Raw genomic sequence first — 16,478 nt, 5'->3', positions numbered from 1 at the left:
ACATTCAATGGCATTATGATCACTGAATCCCCCACTATCAACATCCTTGAGGCTACCATTGACCAGAAACTGAACTGGAGTAGCCACATGAATACCGTGGCTACAAGAGCAGATCAGAGGCTAGGAATCCTGCAGTGAGTAACTCACCTGACTCCCCAATGCCTGTCCACCATCTACAAGGCACAGTTCAGGAGTGTGATGGGATACTCTCCACTTGCCTGGATGGGTGCAGCTCCAACAACATTCAAGAAGCTCGACACCAACCAGGACAAAGCAGCCGCTTGACTGGCACCCCATCTACAAACATTCATTCTCTCCGACATCGACGCACAGTGGCAGCAGTGTGTACCATCTACAAGATGCACTGCAGCAAAGCACCAAGGCTTCTTAGACAGCACCTTCCAAACCTGCAACCTCTACCACCAAGAACGACAAAGACAGCAGGTGCATGGGAACACCATTGCCTGCAAGGTCCCCTCCAAGCCACCCACCATCATGACTTGGAACTATATCGCCATTCCTTCACTGTCGCTGGGTCAAAATTCTGGAACTCCCTTCCTAACAGCACTGTGGGTGTACCTACCTCACATGGACTGCAGCGGTTCAAGAAGCCAGCTCACCACCACCTTCTCAAGGGCAATTGGGGATGGACAATAAATGCTGGCCTAGCCAGCGCTGCCCACATCCCCCAAAGAAATTTTTTAAAAATTGCCAATGAGCTGCTTAGGGATACCAGCATGCATCCACAGTTTATCAGTCTTATTTAAATGATGCCCGAGGCCCAATAGCAGATGTTCCTTGAGTCTACCCATTTGGGTGCAGCCTGGCCCATATGTCCAGTTACTTGATTCCAACAATTTAAAGTCATGTTTGGAAACAGACTGATACAATAATTTGTGCTGCTGCTGATGATGATACTGGTTTTCCTCTGAATGCATTTAGCTTGTATCGCTATCACTATGTATGATGCTCCAAAAGCCTTGTCCACATTGAAGACAGTTGGACAATTTCAATGGGAATGCAGATGTCCCATGTAATTATGTTGTAGTTTTAAAGCTTTGTTTATCTCGAATGTATCGTTCTAGTCTGACCAAATTGCCTTATGCTTACTGCACTTGATACCTGAAAATAAATGAGGGCATGAGCATCTTTTAGATGGTCCCCATTACCTCCCCAGCTGAATGTGTTGACAGATTCCCTTCCACCAAGAAACATGCCAATGGGACTTTGTGTCAATTCTTGTGATTTTATTTATTTTCCTTTACTTTGGGAGTTCCCAGCTTCTGCTCAGTATCTGTTCCAATGCTGATGTCCAGATGAACAACTCGGGAATTGTGACTACAAATTCTGAATGATCAGGAATTGTGATCATATGTTTTATTCTACAAATGTTGGCACAGTACACTGGTATACAACAAGCAGGGCAACCGTGTACCTTACCATAGTTTAAGATATTTTAAAAACCTCTTAAATAACACTTCAGCATTGTAATGAGTCACCAGGAGCATGTGTTGTATTGTCAGATATACACTTGGCCTAATTAATTTGTTTTTCTTGGAGTTTAAGTTGAGGCTGGATGACTTTTCCCACCCAGTGGTCCCATTTATAGTTGTATCAGCAGCCAATGGGAATGATAGTTACACATCATTGTTGTCTTAATCTGAGGAAGTGGGTCCAAGAGAAACAGCTAGTGGTACTACTTTCTGCTCTGATTCATTTTTAAGACTAGCAACCATTTAGTGAACACTAGAATAAGTGACCCTTTTCCACATCCCTCTTTCAATTTTTTCCTTGCTCCTTTTCTCCTGAAGGAGCGGCTCATGCTTGGGTGTGGTGCCACAGACATTGACAGTCTCCTGTTGCTTCAGTGCTAACTAAAATAGCCATTCCCTATCCAAGGCTGGGCATGGACTAGACTGTAATTAACTGTGTTTGATGTCATCTGTCCAATCTTCTGCTATCCACACAAGTTATCCTTCCCAGCAAGGATCACCAGATAGCAATCGTGATCAGGAATTCTAAATGAATTTACTCCTGTATGCTCCAGAGGAAGTGAGGCCAACTTTATTCTTCCCTGTGTCTTTCTGGCTGAGATCAGCTAATGCAGAAGAGAGAAGGGAACAAACCCAATGCTGGCAGTCCTTGTGAGTTACTCATAAATCCTGCAATTAGTACATGTTTTTAAGTGCTTTGTTTCATACTGGAAATGTAAATGTTACTTTCAATTTGTTTAACTTTCCTGCTTGAGTACAGAGCACTATAATTATGTGTTCAAGTCTTTGAAGCGCACTTGAATGAACTGTTCACCCCTTTGATGTCAGTAAGTACACTATTAAATACCTGAAAATTGAAAGAGTAACTGTAAATGGATTAACTTTTGGAAAAGTAGAGCAATGCTGAAATCACTGTTATAAGCAGTATTTATTTTAAATTGAAATTATTTTGTTTCCACCAACTTTAGTGGATGCATATGGGGATTTAAATGCATACTGCATGCATTTCATGTCATGCCATTATCAACGTTCAGGCTATATCTTGCTGTTACCTGGTTGTGAACTATTATAAGGCTGTGAAAACCTTAGCTACTGGTTTCTTGCACTTTATAGTAATGGGACATTTACTATAGCACATATAGCCTTATAATGTACAAAGTGCTAAGTTCTGCAGAATCAAGTCGAAATGGGAGAATGCAATTGCAATTGATATTTAAATCAATCATAAAATTATAAGGCCTTTACTGAACAGATTTTCTTCTTACCAGGAGGCATCCAACAACCTCAGCTCCAGCACAGTCCATCAGAGTACATCTCTAGCTCCTATATATACAGATTTTGCATATTTATACATTATTTTACTGTGTCTTGTAGCTGTGAAACATTTACATTCTCCTGAGGTATACCAAATTGCTTTAATCTTACTGTCAGCTGCACATGTTTATTTGGGATTGGAAGCATAGGAGGATTACTGTGAGGTTGCTCTGACTGCCACATTGCAGTACATCTGCATTGAGACCATTTTTTTTGTTATTCCTTTGCTAAATGATACTTCCAGAGCTGTCATACAAAGATGATCATTAGTGGTAGAATGTGGCTATTTTTATTCCATTACCTAGTTCCCCCTGACTTGTTATTTAGTAATAATAAAAAATCCACCTCCGGCGAAAATTCTTGCTTGTCTATTTTCCAGAGCAGTAGTTGAATTATCATCGCTCCAGCCCCTTACTTTGAATAATTGAATTACGTGGGCAATTAATTCTCTGGCATTTTGAAATTCGTCAAAATACATTTGTATTGTATCTTTTGATCATGTGATTTTTTTGGGGAAATGCAGAAAAACAAAGTCAAGCAATGATAACAGCAATGAGTACAGTGCATGTCAATGCAAGGGCAAGGGGAGGGGATTCCTCATGTTGAGAATTTGATTGCAAAAGTTTACAGAAGATGATAAATTGTCAGATATTTTAAGAAGGCGAGTTTCTGCCAGCTTAAAAACTGTACAAAAAAGGCTGTCTTTATTTTCTGCAATTCTAAACCCTGCAACTGCTGTTTTGTCTTATCCCTCTAGGTTATACGTGATAGAAAGATTGGGGAAATTGTTTGATACAGTGGAATAGACCCTGGCCTTTCAATTCTGAGAACTGTGTTCATGTCGAGCAAAGACAGATGGAATGAATGTCTTGTCTGTTATCAGGCTGCAAAATCCTATGTGAAATAAATTTGGGCAGCCTCAATCCAATTTCTAGTAGATTAAAAGCACAAAACTGTCACAAATCTATCACTAATTGACATTAAATTAGTAATCTTGTTCAATGAGTCCACAAGGTGGTTGGTATGGCAATGTCACACTGATGAGGTGGAATGTTCTCTTCTGAGCGTAGGACTGAGACAAGTTGCTGATGTAGAGTGCATCGACCGAGAAATGTTATGTAGCGCGTAAAAATTTTATGTGTTTGTTGACTTTTGTTGAAGCTTTCTGGGTTAGTGTAGGTTTATGTCTGAGTTTTGCTGGTGGATTTATATTCCATTTACCAGTCTGAGACTGAAATCTGCAGCTCAAGTTTTAGCCGGGCAAAACTCTATTTAAACTACCTGTGTAAACTTGTATTTTGTTGCCAAGGAAGTATACTGCCATAAACAAAAACAAGAAATGCTGGAATCACTCAGCAGGTCTGGCAGCATCTGTGGAAAGAGAAGCAGAGTTAACGTTTCGGGTCAGTGACCCTTCTTCGGAACTGACAAATATTAGAAAAGTCACAGATTATGAGCAAGTGAGGTGGGGGTGGGGCAAGAGATAACAAAGAAGAAGGTGCAGATTGGACCAGGCCACATAGCTGACCAAAAGGTCACGGAGCAAAGGCAAACAATATGTTAATGGTGTGTTGAAAGACAAAGCATTAGTACAGATTAGGTGTGAATACACTGAATATTGAACAGCAGCAAGTGCAAACCTGAAAAAAAACCTGAAAAAAACAGTGGGTAAGCAAACTGAACAAACTAAGATGAAATGAAATAAATGCAAAAAAAGATTGTAAAAAATGTAAAAAAGAATGTAAAAAAAGGAAGAAAAAATAACTAAAAATGGGGGGCTGTCATGCTCTGAAATTAATGAACTCAATGTTCAGTCCGGCAGGCTGTAGTGTGCCTAATCGGTAGATGAGATGCTGTTCCTCGAGCTTGCGTTGATGTTCACTGGAACACTGCAGCAATCCCAGGACAGAGATGTGAGCATGAGAGCAGGGGGGAGTGTTGAAATGGCAAGCAACCGGAAGCTCAGGGTCCTGCTTGCGGACTGAGCTGCCATGCGTGTGCAGAGCTTCATGCTATAATTTTTGGCTTCATCTAGATATTTGTCTCACATTTAGCACCAAAAACCATTTTCATAAATGTGTCCTTCTGTGAACGAGAGTATGACTTCATCTGCACAGTATCTGGTAATGCAACATTGCCCGAGGGTCAAACAAAAAACCTTGACATTACAATTAATTCAATGAACTAACACAAGCCCTTTATTCTTTTCCTTATCTTCAGATGAATAAACACTCTATTAGCCCATACACTTTAGGCTAAAAACTACAGTTTATTAAAAGTAACAATGGCAGAAATCAGTTAAATAGATTTCACTTAACTTCAGATTTTGTTTGTAATTTGTACCTCTTCAGATACAAAAATGAAAGATGCCGTATTTTGTTAACTCTTAATAATGTTAGACCTGACCCAACATAGAAACGGAGTGACAGTGATCATGACATGATAGAATTTCACATTCACTTTGAGGCTGAGAAGTGTGGGTTTAAGACCTAGGGCTGAACTTTATGATCAGCTGCAAATTGCAGTGGCATGCTCTGATCTCGCTGGTCTTCCCGTGCGGATGCGCTGTCGCTGAGCCCCTGCGATATTTCGCACAGGGGCTCATTTAAATGGAGGGGACAGAGCGGCCGCCTCTGATGACATAGAGTGGGCAGCCGCTCCATTCCCGCCAACAGAGCAGGTACCGGCGCCATTTTTAAAGGGCTGCAAGCCCTTACCGGTAGTTTAAATCTTTAAAGTCACATTTTAGGAAAAGTGAAATTGAAAACTTTATTAACGGATCGAGGCCCCTTTCCCACCCCTCACCCTCCCCCCCCCCCCCCCCCCACCCCAAGATGGCCATTTCATGTTATTGACACACCAGAAAACCTCTTCTTCCTAATCATCAACTTTGCCCCCTGACTTTGTAACTTTGCCCTTCAAACCCTTCCCACCAACCACTCAGCCAATGGAAGAGTTTTTCCCCATTCCCCCCACCACCCTCCCCCCACCCTGCGAATTTCACTCCATCCCCCTCCCCATTAGTGTCATGCCTTGGAACTCCAAAGGGAGTTCCGAAGGCACGGGAGTTCAGGTGTCCGGAATATCGGCATGGGATGGCCGCCGGGACAAGATAGGTTAATTTGCATGTATTAACCTTCATTAACATATTGAAATGAAGGCCCCACAGTCGAGTGGCGGGGGGGGGGCCGCACTGAGGCCTTGCCACCACCGGTAAAATACAGCAGGGCCTTCTCGGCGTTGGGGGTCATGCCACGATCCCCGACGCCGGAGGGGCTTATAAAATTCAGCCCGTCATCTCTCAAACTTAAAGGCAATTACAATAGAATGAGGGCGGGGTTGGCTAATGTGAACTGGAAAAATAGGTTAAAAGGTAGGACAGTAGAGAAGCAGTGGCAGACATTTAAGGAGCTATTTCATAGCTCCAGCAAAGATATATTCCATTGAGAAAGAACGACTCTATGAGAAGGATGCACCGTCCGTGGCTAACTAAGGAAGTTAAGGATAGTATAAAATTGAAGGAAAAAGGATACAATACTGTGAAGATTGGTGGTAAGTCAGAGATTGGATTGATTTTAGAAACCAGCAAAGAGTGACAAAAAAAAGGAGGGAGAAATTAATGAGAGAAAGCTAGCTAGAAATATACAAACAGATAGTCAAAGTTTCTACAAGTATTTAAAAAGGAAAAGAGTAACTAAAGTGAGCGTTGCTCCTTAAAAAGGGTTAGAGACTGAGGAATTAATAATGGGAAACAAGAAAATGTCAGAAGCATTGAACAGGTATTTTGTGTCTGTCTTCACTGTAGAAGACACACAAACATCCCAAGAATGCTTGAAAATCAAGAGGTAAAAGCGAGTGAGGAACTGAAAACCATCTCAATCACTAGGGAAAAGGTACTGGGAAAACTATTAGAGCTAAAGGCTGACAAATCCCCTGGACCTGATGGCTTGCATCCAAAGGTCTTAAAAGAAGTGGCTGCAGAGATGCTAAATGCATTGGTTGTGTTCTTCGAAAATTTCCTAGATACTGGAAAGGTCCCAGCGGAATGGAAAATCACAGATGTAACACCTTTATTCAGGGAAGGAGGGAGACAGAAAGCAGGAAACTATAGGCCAGCTTAGTTTAGCATCTGTCATTGGGAAAACACTGGAATCCATTATTAAGGAGGTTATAGCACGACATTTAGAAAATTATAATACAATCAGGGAGAGTCAACATGGTTTTGTGAAAGGTAAATGGTGTTTGACTAATTTATTAGATATTTTGAGGAAGTAACAAGCAAGGCAGATAAAGGGGAACCTGGAGATAGGGTGGACTTGCATTTTGAAAAGGCAGTTGATAAGGTGCCTCATCAAAGATTACTACATAAAATAAGAGTTCATGGTGCGGGGGTAACATAATAGTTTGATTGGAGGTTTGGTTCGCTAGCAGAAAGCCGAGAGTAGCGATAAAGGGGTCATTTTTGGGTTGGCAAGCTGTAACTAGTGGAGTGCCACAGGGATCGGTATGGGGGCCTCAACTACTTACAATCTATATCAATGACTTGGATGAAGGGACCAAATGTTTGGTAGCAAAATTTGTAGATGACACAAAGATAGGTAGGAAAGTAGGGTGTCAAGAGGACCTCAAGGGCTGGATTTTATGCAGGAGGCGGGGGTTCCAGCACTGGGCCGAAATGTTGGGGGAACCCTGCCTCTGTTTTTTTTCTGACCCCCGGAGTGATTCTCTGGTGTTTTGGAGCCAATGTTTAAGGAGGCGGGATCCCCATTTCTTTAAACACTTAATAAGGATCGGTTCCCGCCCCAAGAGCTGCCAGCCAATCACAGGGCCAGCAGCACAGCAGTATCGGTAGCACCACAAGGAGCAGATGATTTCTTGCCCCTTCCCATAGCAGGAAATTATTCTTGTCTATTTGTGGGATCCTTTGAGGGGGATTTTATGTAGGCAGTGGGGGTCTCGGCCACTGGCAGTAGAGCCGGTTAGAGCCCCGGGTCACCTCCCCTGGGGAAGGCCTGCCACATTACGTGCCAATTCAGCACTTAGGTGGACTGTGGCGGACCTGCCCTGGGATTAAGGGCCACGGCAACGGAAGTCCCACCTACTGAGCAGCACCATTGCAGAGGCAGTGCCTGCTGCAGGAAATGCACACACCGGTAGCTGAGGATTGTCAAGGAACCCAGGCCAAGGTGAGTCATGGTGGGAGGAGTTTCCGGGGGGTGGGGGTTCATGGGGGAAGGGGTTGTAGGGGGGGTCAACAGCAAGGGCAGGGGAGTGGCTCTCAGTGGGCCCCCCTTCCCGATGCCGGGTCGCTCGATCAGACATTAATTGCCTTTTAACGAGGAACCCCAACTCGCCACAACCCCCTCCCCTCCCCCACCCCATCCCCTCAGCAGACAAGCAACCTGCACAGGTTTGCTTGGCATGCTCTTCATGCAGTGACAGGCCCACTCGCCACTGGGGAAATACAGGTGGAGGCAAAATGAGGCCCTTAATTTGCCATTAACTGCCCACTTGTCACAGATCCCAAAATCTTTTACCGTGGACACTGGTGTCCATGTACAGACACATTGCCGACCCCTGGCTTAGAAAGTACTCTGTTCTATTCTTTTCAGTGGATGACCTCATATTTGCCTAAATTAGAATCCGTTTTCCACACTTTTTCCCATTCATTTAGTCTATTAATATCTCATTGTAATTTTATGCTTCCATCTACGATGCTTACAATGCTGCCTGTCTTTATGTCATCAGCAAACTTGGATATGTGGCTTTCTATCCCATCATCTAAGTTGTTAAGAAATACTGTGAATAGTTGAGGCCCCAACACAGATCCTTGCAGGACATCACTAGTCACATTCTGCCAACTGGAGTAGCTGCCCATTATCCCTACACTCTGTCTTCTGCAACTCAGCCTTTCTCCTAACCAGGTCAATAATTTGCCTTCAATTCATTGAGCTTCAAATTTAGCTAACAGTCTCTTGAATGCAAAAGAACTTTGGTTCTCAGTTTTTCTTCATGTTCAGTACAAGCCTCTCTACAAAAGAGTCACTTGTGCTATAATGAAAATCAGTAAGAAAGCATAAGTTGTAAACATTAAATGTGGGAGTTGGCGTGAAGTCAATTAAGGTTTTTTGACAATTCCAATATTTCAAAGCAAAAGCAGCAGGGGAAATACATACCCAATAAAGTAGCTCTTTAAAACTAGTGCTTGGTAATTTACTGGACCCCTTAAGAATCAGAATTGCAATTTTTGAGTGTATATATTCACCTGCCTTTTCCAGCAGCACCTAAGAGCTAAGATTTGTTTGAATGGCCAATGTACAGTGTGTAGAATGTAAAAATTATGAGTGCATTGAGACAATGGCTTCATTTTGAACAACCTGCTTCTGAAAGCAGGATTTTTCATTTGTGTGTGCAACATGTTAACTCTTTCAATGATCACTAACTTGCAACTGCAATAATGTAATAGCTTAGAAACAATTTATTAGATTTAGGCACAATTTAAATGCATTTCTCTTATCGGCTTTCAGTAAAGGGAACACTGTAAATTATCAGCAACTGACCAGCTGCAGTTAATGGCCTTTTCCCAGAATATAAATTTATTTTACTGTATAAAATTGTCTCAAAACTTCATAAGTGGTTTCTTCTAAACAATCCTTTGCTGAATTTTGAACAGGAAAGAAAGAAGAATATAATGGATACTTTATGAGCACCTATAAAAGCTCAAGTGCCAGCCTGAGTGGATTAGATTTAACAAATGGAAGACCTTGCACTAAGTTCAAGCTGTAGCTAAACAGTCGTGTCCTATTCTTCTGAGCTTTTTATTGCAATTTGTGTTCATGAATCATTGAACAGCCCGGTAATATTTGGCATAAGAAGGAAAGTACTTGCATTTATGTAATGCATTTCATGTCTTCACAATATCCCAAAGCACTTCGCAGCCAATGATGCATCTTGAAGTATCGTTACAGTTATAGGCAATAGCATCAGTCATAGAGTTATACAGCACAGAAATGGGCCCTTCAGCCCATTGTGTCCGTGCTGGCCATCGAGCACCTATCCATTCTAATCCCATTTTCCCGCACTTGGCCCGTAGCCTTGTATGCTATGGCTTTTCAAGTGCTCATCTAAATACTTCTTAAATGTTGTGAGGGTTTCTGCCTCTTCCACCCCTTCAGGCAGTGTGTTCCAGATTCCAACCACCCTCTGGGTTAAAACAATTTTCCTCAAATTCCCTCTAAACCTCCTGCCCCTTACCTTAAATCTATGCCCCATGGTTATTGACACCTCCGCTAAGGGAAAAAGTTTCTTCCTATCTATGCCCCTCATAATTTTGTATACCTCAATTAGGTCCCCCCACAGCCTTCTCTGCTCTAAGTAAAACAACCCTATCCTATCCAGTCTCTCTTCATAGCTGAAATACTCCAGCCCGGGCAACATCCTGGTGAATCTCCTCTGCACCCTCTCCAGTCCAATCACATCCTTCCTATAATGTGGCGACCAGAACTGTACACAGTACTCCAGCCAAGGCCTAACTAGCATTTTATACAGCTCCATCATCACCTCGCTGCTCTTATATTCTATGCCTCTGCTAATAAAGGCAAGTGTCCCATATGCATTCCTAACCACCTTATCTACCTGTGCTGCTGTCTTCAGTGATCTGTGGACAAGCACACCAAGGTCCCTCTGACCTTCTGTACTTCCTAGGGCCCTACCATCCATTGTATATTCTCTCGTCTTGTTATTCCTCCCAAAATGCATCACCTCACACTTCTCAGGATTAAATTCCATTTGCCACAGCTCTGCTCATCTTACCAGCCCATCTATATTATCCTGGAATCTAAGGCTTTCCTCCTCACTATTTACGACACCACCAATTTTCGTGTGATCTGCGAACTTACTGATCATACCTCCTATATATTCATGTCGAAATCATTAATGTATACTACAAACAGCAAGGGTACCAGCACCGATCCCTGTGGTACACCACTGGTCACAGGCTTCCAATCGCAAAAACAGCCCTCAACCATTACCCTCTGCCTCCTGCCACTAAGCCAATTTTGGATCCAGTTTGCCAAATTGCCCTGGATCCCATTGGCTCTTACCTTCTTGACCAATCTCCCATGCAGGACCTTATCAAAAGCCTTACTGACGTCCATGTAGATTACATCAACTGCTTTACACACTAGTCACCTCCTCGAAAAATTCAATCAGATTTGTTAGACATGATCTCCCCCTGTTTGTTAGACATGATCTCCTCTTTGAATAAGTGCTTTGGGATCTTTTACATCTACTGGAGCAGGCCAAGTTTGCTTCAGTATAACATCTCATTTAAAAAGATAACACAGATGATGCAGCACTATGTCCATATTGCACTGAAGCATCAAGCCAGATTATATGCTCAGAGTGGGGCTTGAATCCATGGCCTATTGACTCAAAGATGCAAGTCCTTGGCCCCCTTCTATTTTTCACCTACATGCTGTCCCTCAGCAACATCATCTGAAAACACACTGCAGTTTGTGCTAGGCCAGCATTTATTGCCCATCCCTATTTGCCCTTGAGAAGGTGGTGATGAGTTGTTTTCTTGAGCTGCTGCAGTTAGGAAGGGAGTTCCAGGACTTTGACCCAGCGACAGTGAAGAAACAGCGATATAGTTCCAAGTCAGGATGGTGTGTGACTTGGAGGGGAACTTGCAGGTTGTGGTGTTCCCATGCATCTGCTGCTCTTGTCCTTTTAGGTGGTAGAGGCTGCTGGTTTGGAAGGTGCTGTCGAAGGAGCTTTGGTGAGTTGCTGCAGTGCATCTTGTAGGTGATATACACTGCTGCCACTGTGTACTGATGGTGAAGTGAGTGAATGTTTAAGATGATGACTGGGGTTCTCATAAAGCGAGCTGCTTTGACCTGAATGGTGTCAAACTTCTTAAGGATTGTTGGAACTGGACTCATCCACGCAACTGGAGAGTATTCCATCACGCTCCTGATTTGTGCCTTGTAGATGGTGGACAGGCTTTGGGGAGTCATAAGATGAGTCACTCACCACAGAATTCCCAACCTCTGACCTGTTTTTGTAGCCACAGTATTTATATGGCTGCTCCAGTTCAGTTTCTGGTCAATGGTAACCCTGAGGATGTTGATGGTGGAGGATTCAGCAACGGTAAAGCTATTGAATGTCAAGGGGAGATGATTACATTCTCTCTTTTTGGAGATAATGGTTTGAATTAGCAAACTACTATCTCCTTGTGTGGTTTGGTGCCAAATTTTGTTTCATAACACTCCCGTGAGGTGCCCTGAGACATTTTACCACATTAAAGGAGCTACATAAATACAAATAGTTGTTGTTATTTATGGCACTGGTCAGTTCACTGATGCTGAGTGAAGGTATAATAGCCTTTAAAATTTTTTGTGCTTTGAAACTGGCAGCAATGTTCAAACTTACAGAAATGAATAGATGCAGTTGGATTGCATGTTGCTTTGAATATCTGTCCCTCAGACTGCAGTGTTGTGGTGCTTGGGCCAAGCACCTTCTCTACCACTAGATGTCACAATGTTTTATAGTGCTAGTGATATTTATCACTGGTTCTGCTCGGTGATCTTATGCCCATGCAGAAATCCATTCAAGAGTCTACAAGTATTTTGGCACCAACTAAAATAAGCTATACAAATAATGTTTTGAATTAACTTACTATAAGCAAAGAATCTGTTTTTAATCTGTAAGCCGTGAACACTCAGCTCTACCTCTTCACTGGCACGACCCATGACTCACTCTCTGCTCTTAAGTTGCTTGTTTGACGTCAAATCGCAAATGTGCCAAAACTTCTTCCAATCGAACATCAGCAAGATTGAAGCCATTCAAATTTGGCTTCTGACAAAAATTGGAACACTTGTCCCTCATTCAGTCCCTCTTTCAGATGCTTGGTTAGGTTGACCCAGACAGTTCACATAACCTGACTGTTCTATTCAGTCCTGTGCTGAGCTTCAAACCTCACACCTGATGCAACACCAAGAATGCCTACTCCCACTTCCCCAACATCCAGCTTTACCTCACCCCAATTGTTGCTGAGGCACAACCACATTTTTGTTATCTTCAGACCCACTTTTTTCGCAACGCCCTCTTTATTTTTTCCACACTTCATCTTTTACAACTTGTTTCCCTGCATCCCCCGCCCCTCACTTCACTCTATCATCAGTAGTAGAGCCTTCAAGTACCTCAGCATCCTCTCTGGAACTCCATCCTTAAACTTTCCAGCTTGCATCTGCTCCCTCTACCTTTTAAAGCCTCCACAAGCCTTTGGTCACTTCTCCTTACTCTTGCATTGCTGCTTTGTGCCTTGTTCTCTTCTGTAAAGTACCTTGGGATGCTTTACCACATGAAAAGGATTATATAAAGATAAGTTGGTTTACAAACCCATGATCCAGAAATGAAAGGCCATAATTTAATCCACTCTGTCCTATACAGTTGTTTTTGAATGCCTTTTTGAGATCCAAAACTTCATTTTATAATTTAAAGATCTTTATTGAAGCATAAAATTAACTCAAGGTATTTCCTTTATCAGTAAAGCTTCTTCAGTTCGAATAAAAGTCACAGTATTCAAATTATTGATTTATCATTACATTGGGATGTGTGCTTCATACACAGCACTAAATTATATTTATCAGTGATGACTTCCAGTGATTTGCATAGAGCTTTTAATACCTATTTTAATTAACAATGCCTTCACAAAACTTACAAACTGTAAGAATAATTCAGCCATTCATGCTTTGGTATTCAATAGAAGATGCACACAGCTCAACTCGCTCTAACTGAAGAATTTACTGGGATTATCACCCCATGGGCAAATTTACCAACCACTAATTAAATTGTGTTTTACTGAGGGAATAAAAATCTCTCTTCCAATCCCGAAACCCACTGTGGTGATATTGTTGGTTTAATAGACTTGAAAATCATTTTAACGCATGTTTAGCTTGATGCAACTGTAAAACCCAAATCAGTCATCGAGCATTTAAACTGAATAGTGTAATGTTAATTTTCTTAGGTTTGGTCCACCATTTTTGGTAAGGGAAGATCGATGTTTGACCTGGGATCAGCTGCAGAACTGCATCCTGAACAAAATGTGCTATCTGATGAGAAACGAGACCCATTCACAGGTCAGTAGAGTTCAATGTAAATTAGGAAACGTGGAACTTCTAAAATTGTTTAGCAAAAAAAAAACAAGTAGATTTAACACAAGTCCAGACTAAGCAGGTAATGTTTCATTCAAGTACTATAACAGGGGCACTGTTATTTTCTGTTATTGTGCTTGCCAAGACCCTGTCACGTGATGTGATGATTCCAATCATCAGTTATACTTGCTGTTGTATTTCCCACCTGACATAAATATCAGAACACTGTTATGGTGGCCTTCCCAGATCTATTAAACCTTACGTCACTGTAAATACTAGTACGCACAAAAATAGTCTTATATACATTATATATACCAAACTCGGATTGAGTGTCAACTCTTTCCATATGGCACATTATTTCTGAAGCAGGTATTTTGTTAACTGTTGATATTGTACAACACAGGTATATACACAGTGATGATAGCTTTCAAAATTTATCTTTCTCAGCCTAATATTATGTGCTGCCGCTCTTTGTTAATTGTTACCTTGCTACTGTGTCCATTTCTGAAATTTGCTGTTGGAATTTTTTTTAAATTAAAACATCCATTGGTATTTTCTACCACTTAGTATTCCACAATGTACAAACCAGTCAACTCGTCTCACTCCCCAAAAGCCACATGACTGCATCAGCAGGTTTGTACCTCAGAGAGAGAGCAGCTGAGCTCTGTGATTAGAAGTCCCTGCAGAATAAAGGCATTGTCCTGTCTTGATAAATTTTAAAAAGCACTTAGAACTCATCAAACATGTGATATGAGCAAAAGAAAACACATTCTGGTTATGGAAAAAGAAACCACCGGTGAATTGGAACTGCACTACTTACAAACCTAGCTCATTAAGTTATGCCTGAAGTCGTTTCATAGCTTAGATTTACATCAGCCATCAAGTTATGTTGAGCATTTTTTGAATAAAGTAACAGATATAAGTAGGCGAAGGGCTGTTGCTCACTCTTGGGGTTTGGATAACACTCAAACAATTCAAGGTTATCTTTCATACTGTATATTGTGTTAACTGCTTAACTGTATTGCAGGCTTGCATCTCACTTCAACCAGTGGTTCTACAAATGGATATAGACAGCAAACTGACACTATACTTAGCAATGGCTTTTCGTACATGGCCAATTCATGCACCCCTTCTCCACCCACCCTCCCAGCTCCTATAAAATAAATAATGGAAAGTCTAATGAAGCTGAACAAATTGATACCAGGAAAAGACAGACGTTTCCCCGAGGTTACTTGACAAGTTGGTGCTTAATGGTTCAGAGCAGACGTGATTAAAAATAGTTAACATTGAACGTTCTATTAAGCACATTTACTACAACTTGCATTAGGATGACATGCGTACTATGCTATTGTCTGAAGGAAAGCCAGTTCAACCTACTTTTGAATATTTGACTGCAGCAGAAGGTAATTTGGATTCATCCCAGTCTGCCAAAAAATAAAAACAATCAATATCTATGAGAATCTCCTGGGATACAAGACCGTACTTGGTTATTACTGATATAAATTTTTAATTCCGACCAACTTTGTGAAGCGAATGCTACAATCCTTGTGTTTCTACAGCTACTCATATTCTCTTGCATCTGTACATGAACTGTTGAACCATAAACCACTTCCTTACTTGGACGGCATAGTTCTTCTTGCCAGCACTTGCATGGAAAGTAGGATGTTTATTTATTATGTGCCAAGATATCTGTTCAGATACTTCACAAGCACATCTTGAAGCCACATGCTGTGCATTCCAATAACTAATGAGACGGTGGCTGTAGCCTAAGCTCTGCCATAAATTGATCCCATAAGTTTTGCATCTGGGAAAGAGTGAAGCTTTTGCGGAATTGATCAACAAAATGCAGTGCTCCGCCAGCTTCTAATCATAACTTTCCTGAGAGTTTTTCCGTGTGGCTGAGGTAGATGTATACTGGCAGCAGGATTACAGATATGTTGAATGAAATGTCTGGATTTCAGTCTGGAATCCCCTTTTCTTATCATATTCATCTAAGGCACATCATGTTGGGCCTTCCAAAACAACAGAAGTAGCACTTTGCCCCCTTCAGCACTGAGGAAGAACAATCATTGGCCTCTTTCTGTGCTGTATGAGTCTTTCAGCCCATTGTGCCTGTGCCAGCTCTTTGAAAGAGCTGCCCAATTTAGTCCCACACCCCTGCTCTTTTCCCATAGTCCTGCACAATGTTTCCTTTTTAAATACATCTCCATTTTCCTTTGAAAGTTATGATTGAATCTGCTTCCTTCCAGGCATTACAATCCAGATCATCACAGCTTGCTGAGTAAAAGCAATTCTTGTTATCTTCTCCTGGGTTTTTTCGTCAATTATCTTAAATCTGTATTCTTTGGCTACCACCCCCCCCCCCCCCCCCCCACCCGCTAGTGGGAACAGTATCTCCCTATCTACTCTTTCAAAACCCCTCATAATTTTGAACATCTCCATTAAATCTCTCCTTAACCTTCTTTGCTCCAAGAAGAACAATCCCAGCCTCTGGTCTCTCCATATAACTGAATTC

The 16,478-nt window shown here is 41.8% G+C and overlaps 1 protein-coding gene and 1 long non-coding RNA gene across 2 annotated transcripts in view; one reads left to right on the top strand and one right to left on the bottom strand.

The window, feature by feature from the left end:
- LOC137384275 (uncharacterized) overlaps window positions 1-16,478 on the bottom strand; it is a 117,154-nt gene that overhangs the window by 4,773 nt on the left and 95,903 nt on the right. The window lies entirely within an intron of this gene.
- Window positions 1-16,478, top strand: part of usp43a (ubiquitin specific peptidase 43a) — a 485,387-nt gene that overhangs the window by 406,256 nt on the left and 62,653 nt on the right. Inside the window, exon 8 of the mRNA XM_068058066.1 lies at window positions 13,837-13,948. Coding sequence (XP_067914167.1) covers window positions 13,837-13,948 — 112 coding nt within the window. The remainder of the gene's footprint in view (window positions 1-13,836; window positions 13,949-16,478) is intronic.

The sequence above is a fragment of the Heterodontus francisci genome, chromosome 26 (genome assembly GCF_036365525.1).
Source record: "Heterodontus francisci isolate sHetFra1 chromosome 26, sHetFra1.hap1, whole genome shotgun sequence".
Lineage (NCBI taxonomy): Eukaryota > Metazoa > Chordata > Chondrichthyes > Heterodontiformes > Heterodontidae > Heterodontus > Heterodontus francisci.
Note: the sequence above shows the minus strand (reverse complement) of the source record. Positions and strands in the feature narration are given on the sequence as shown.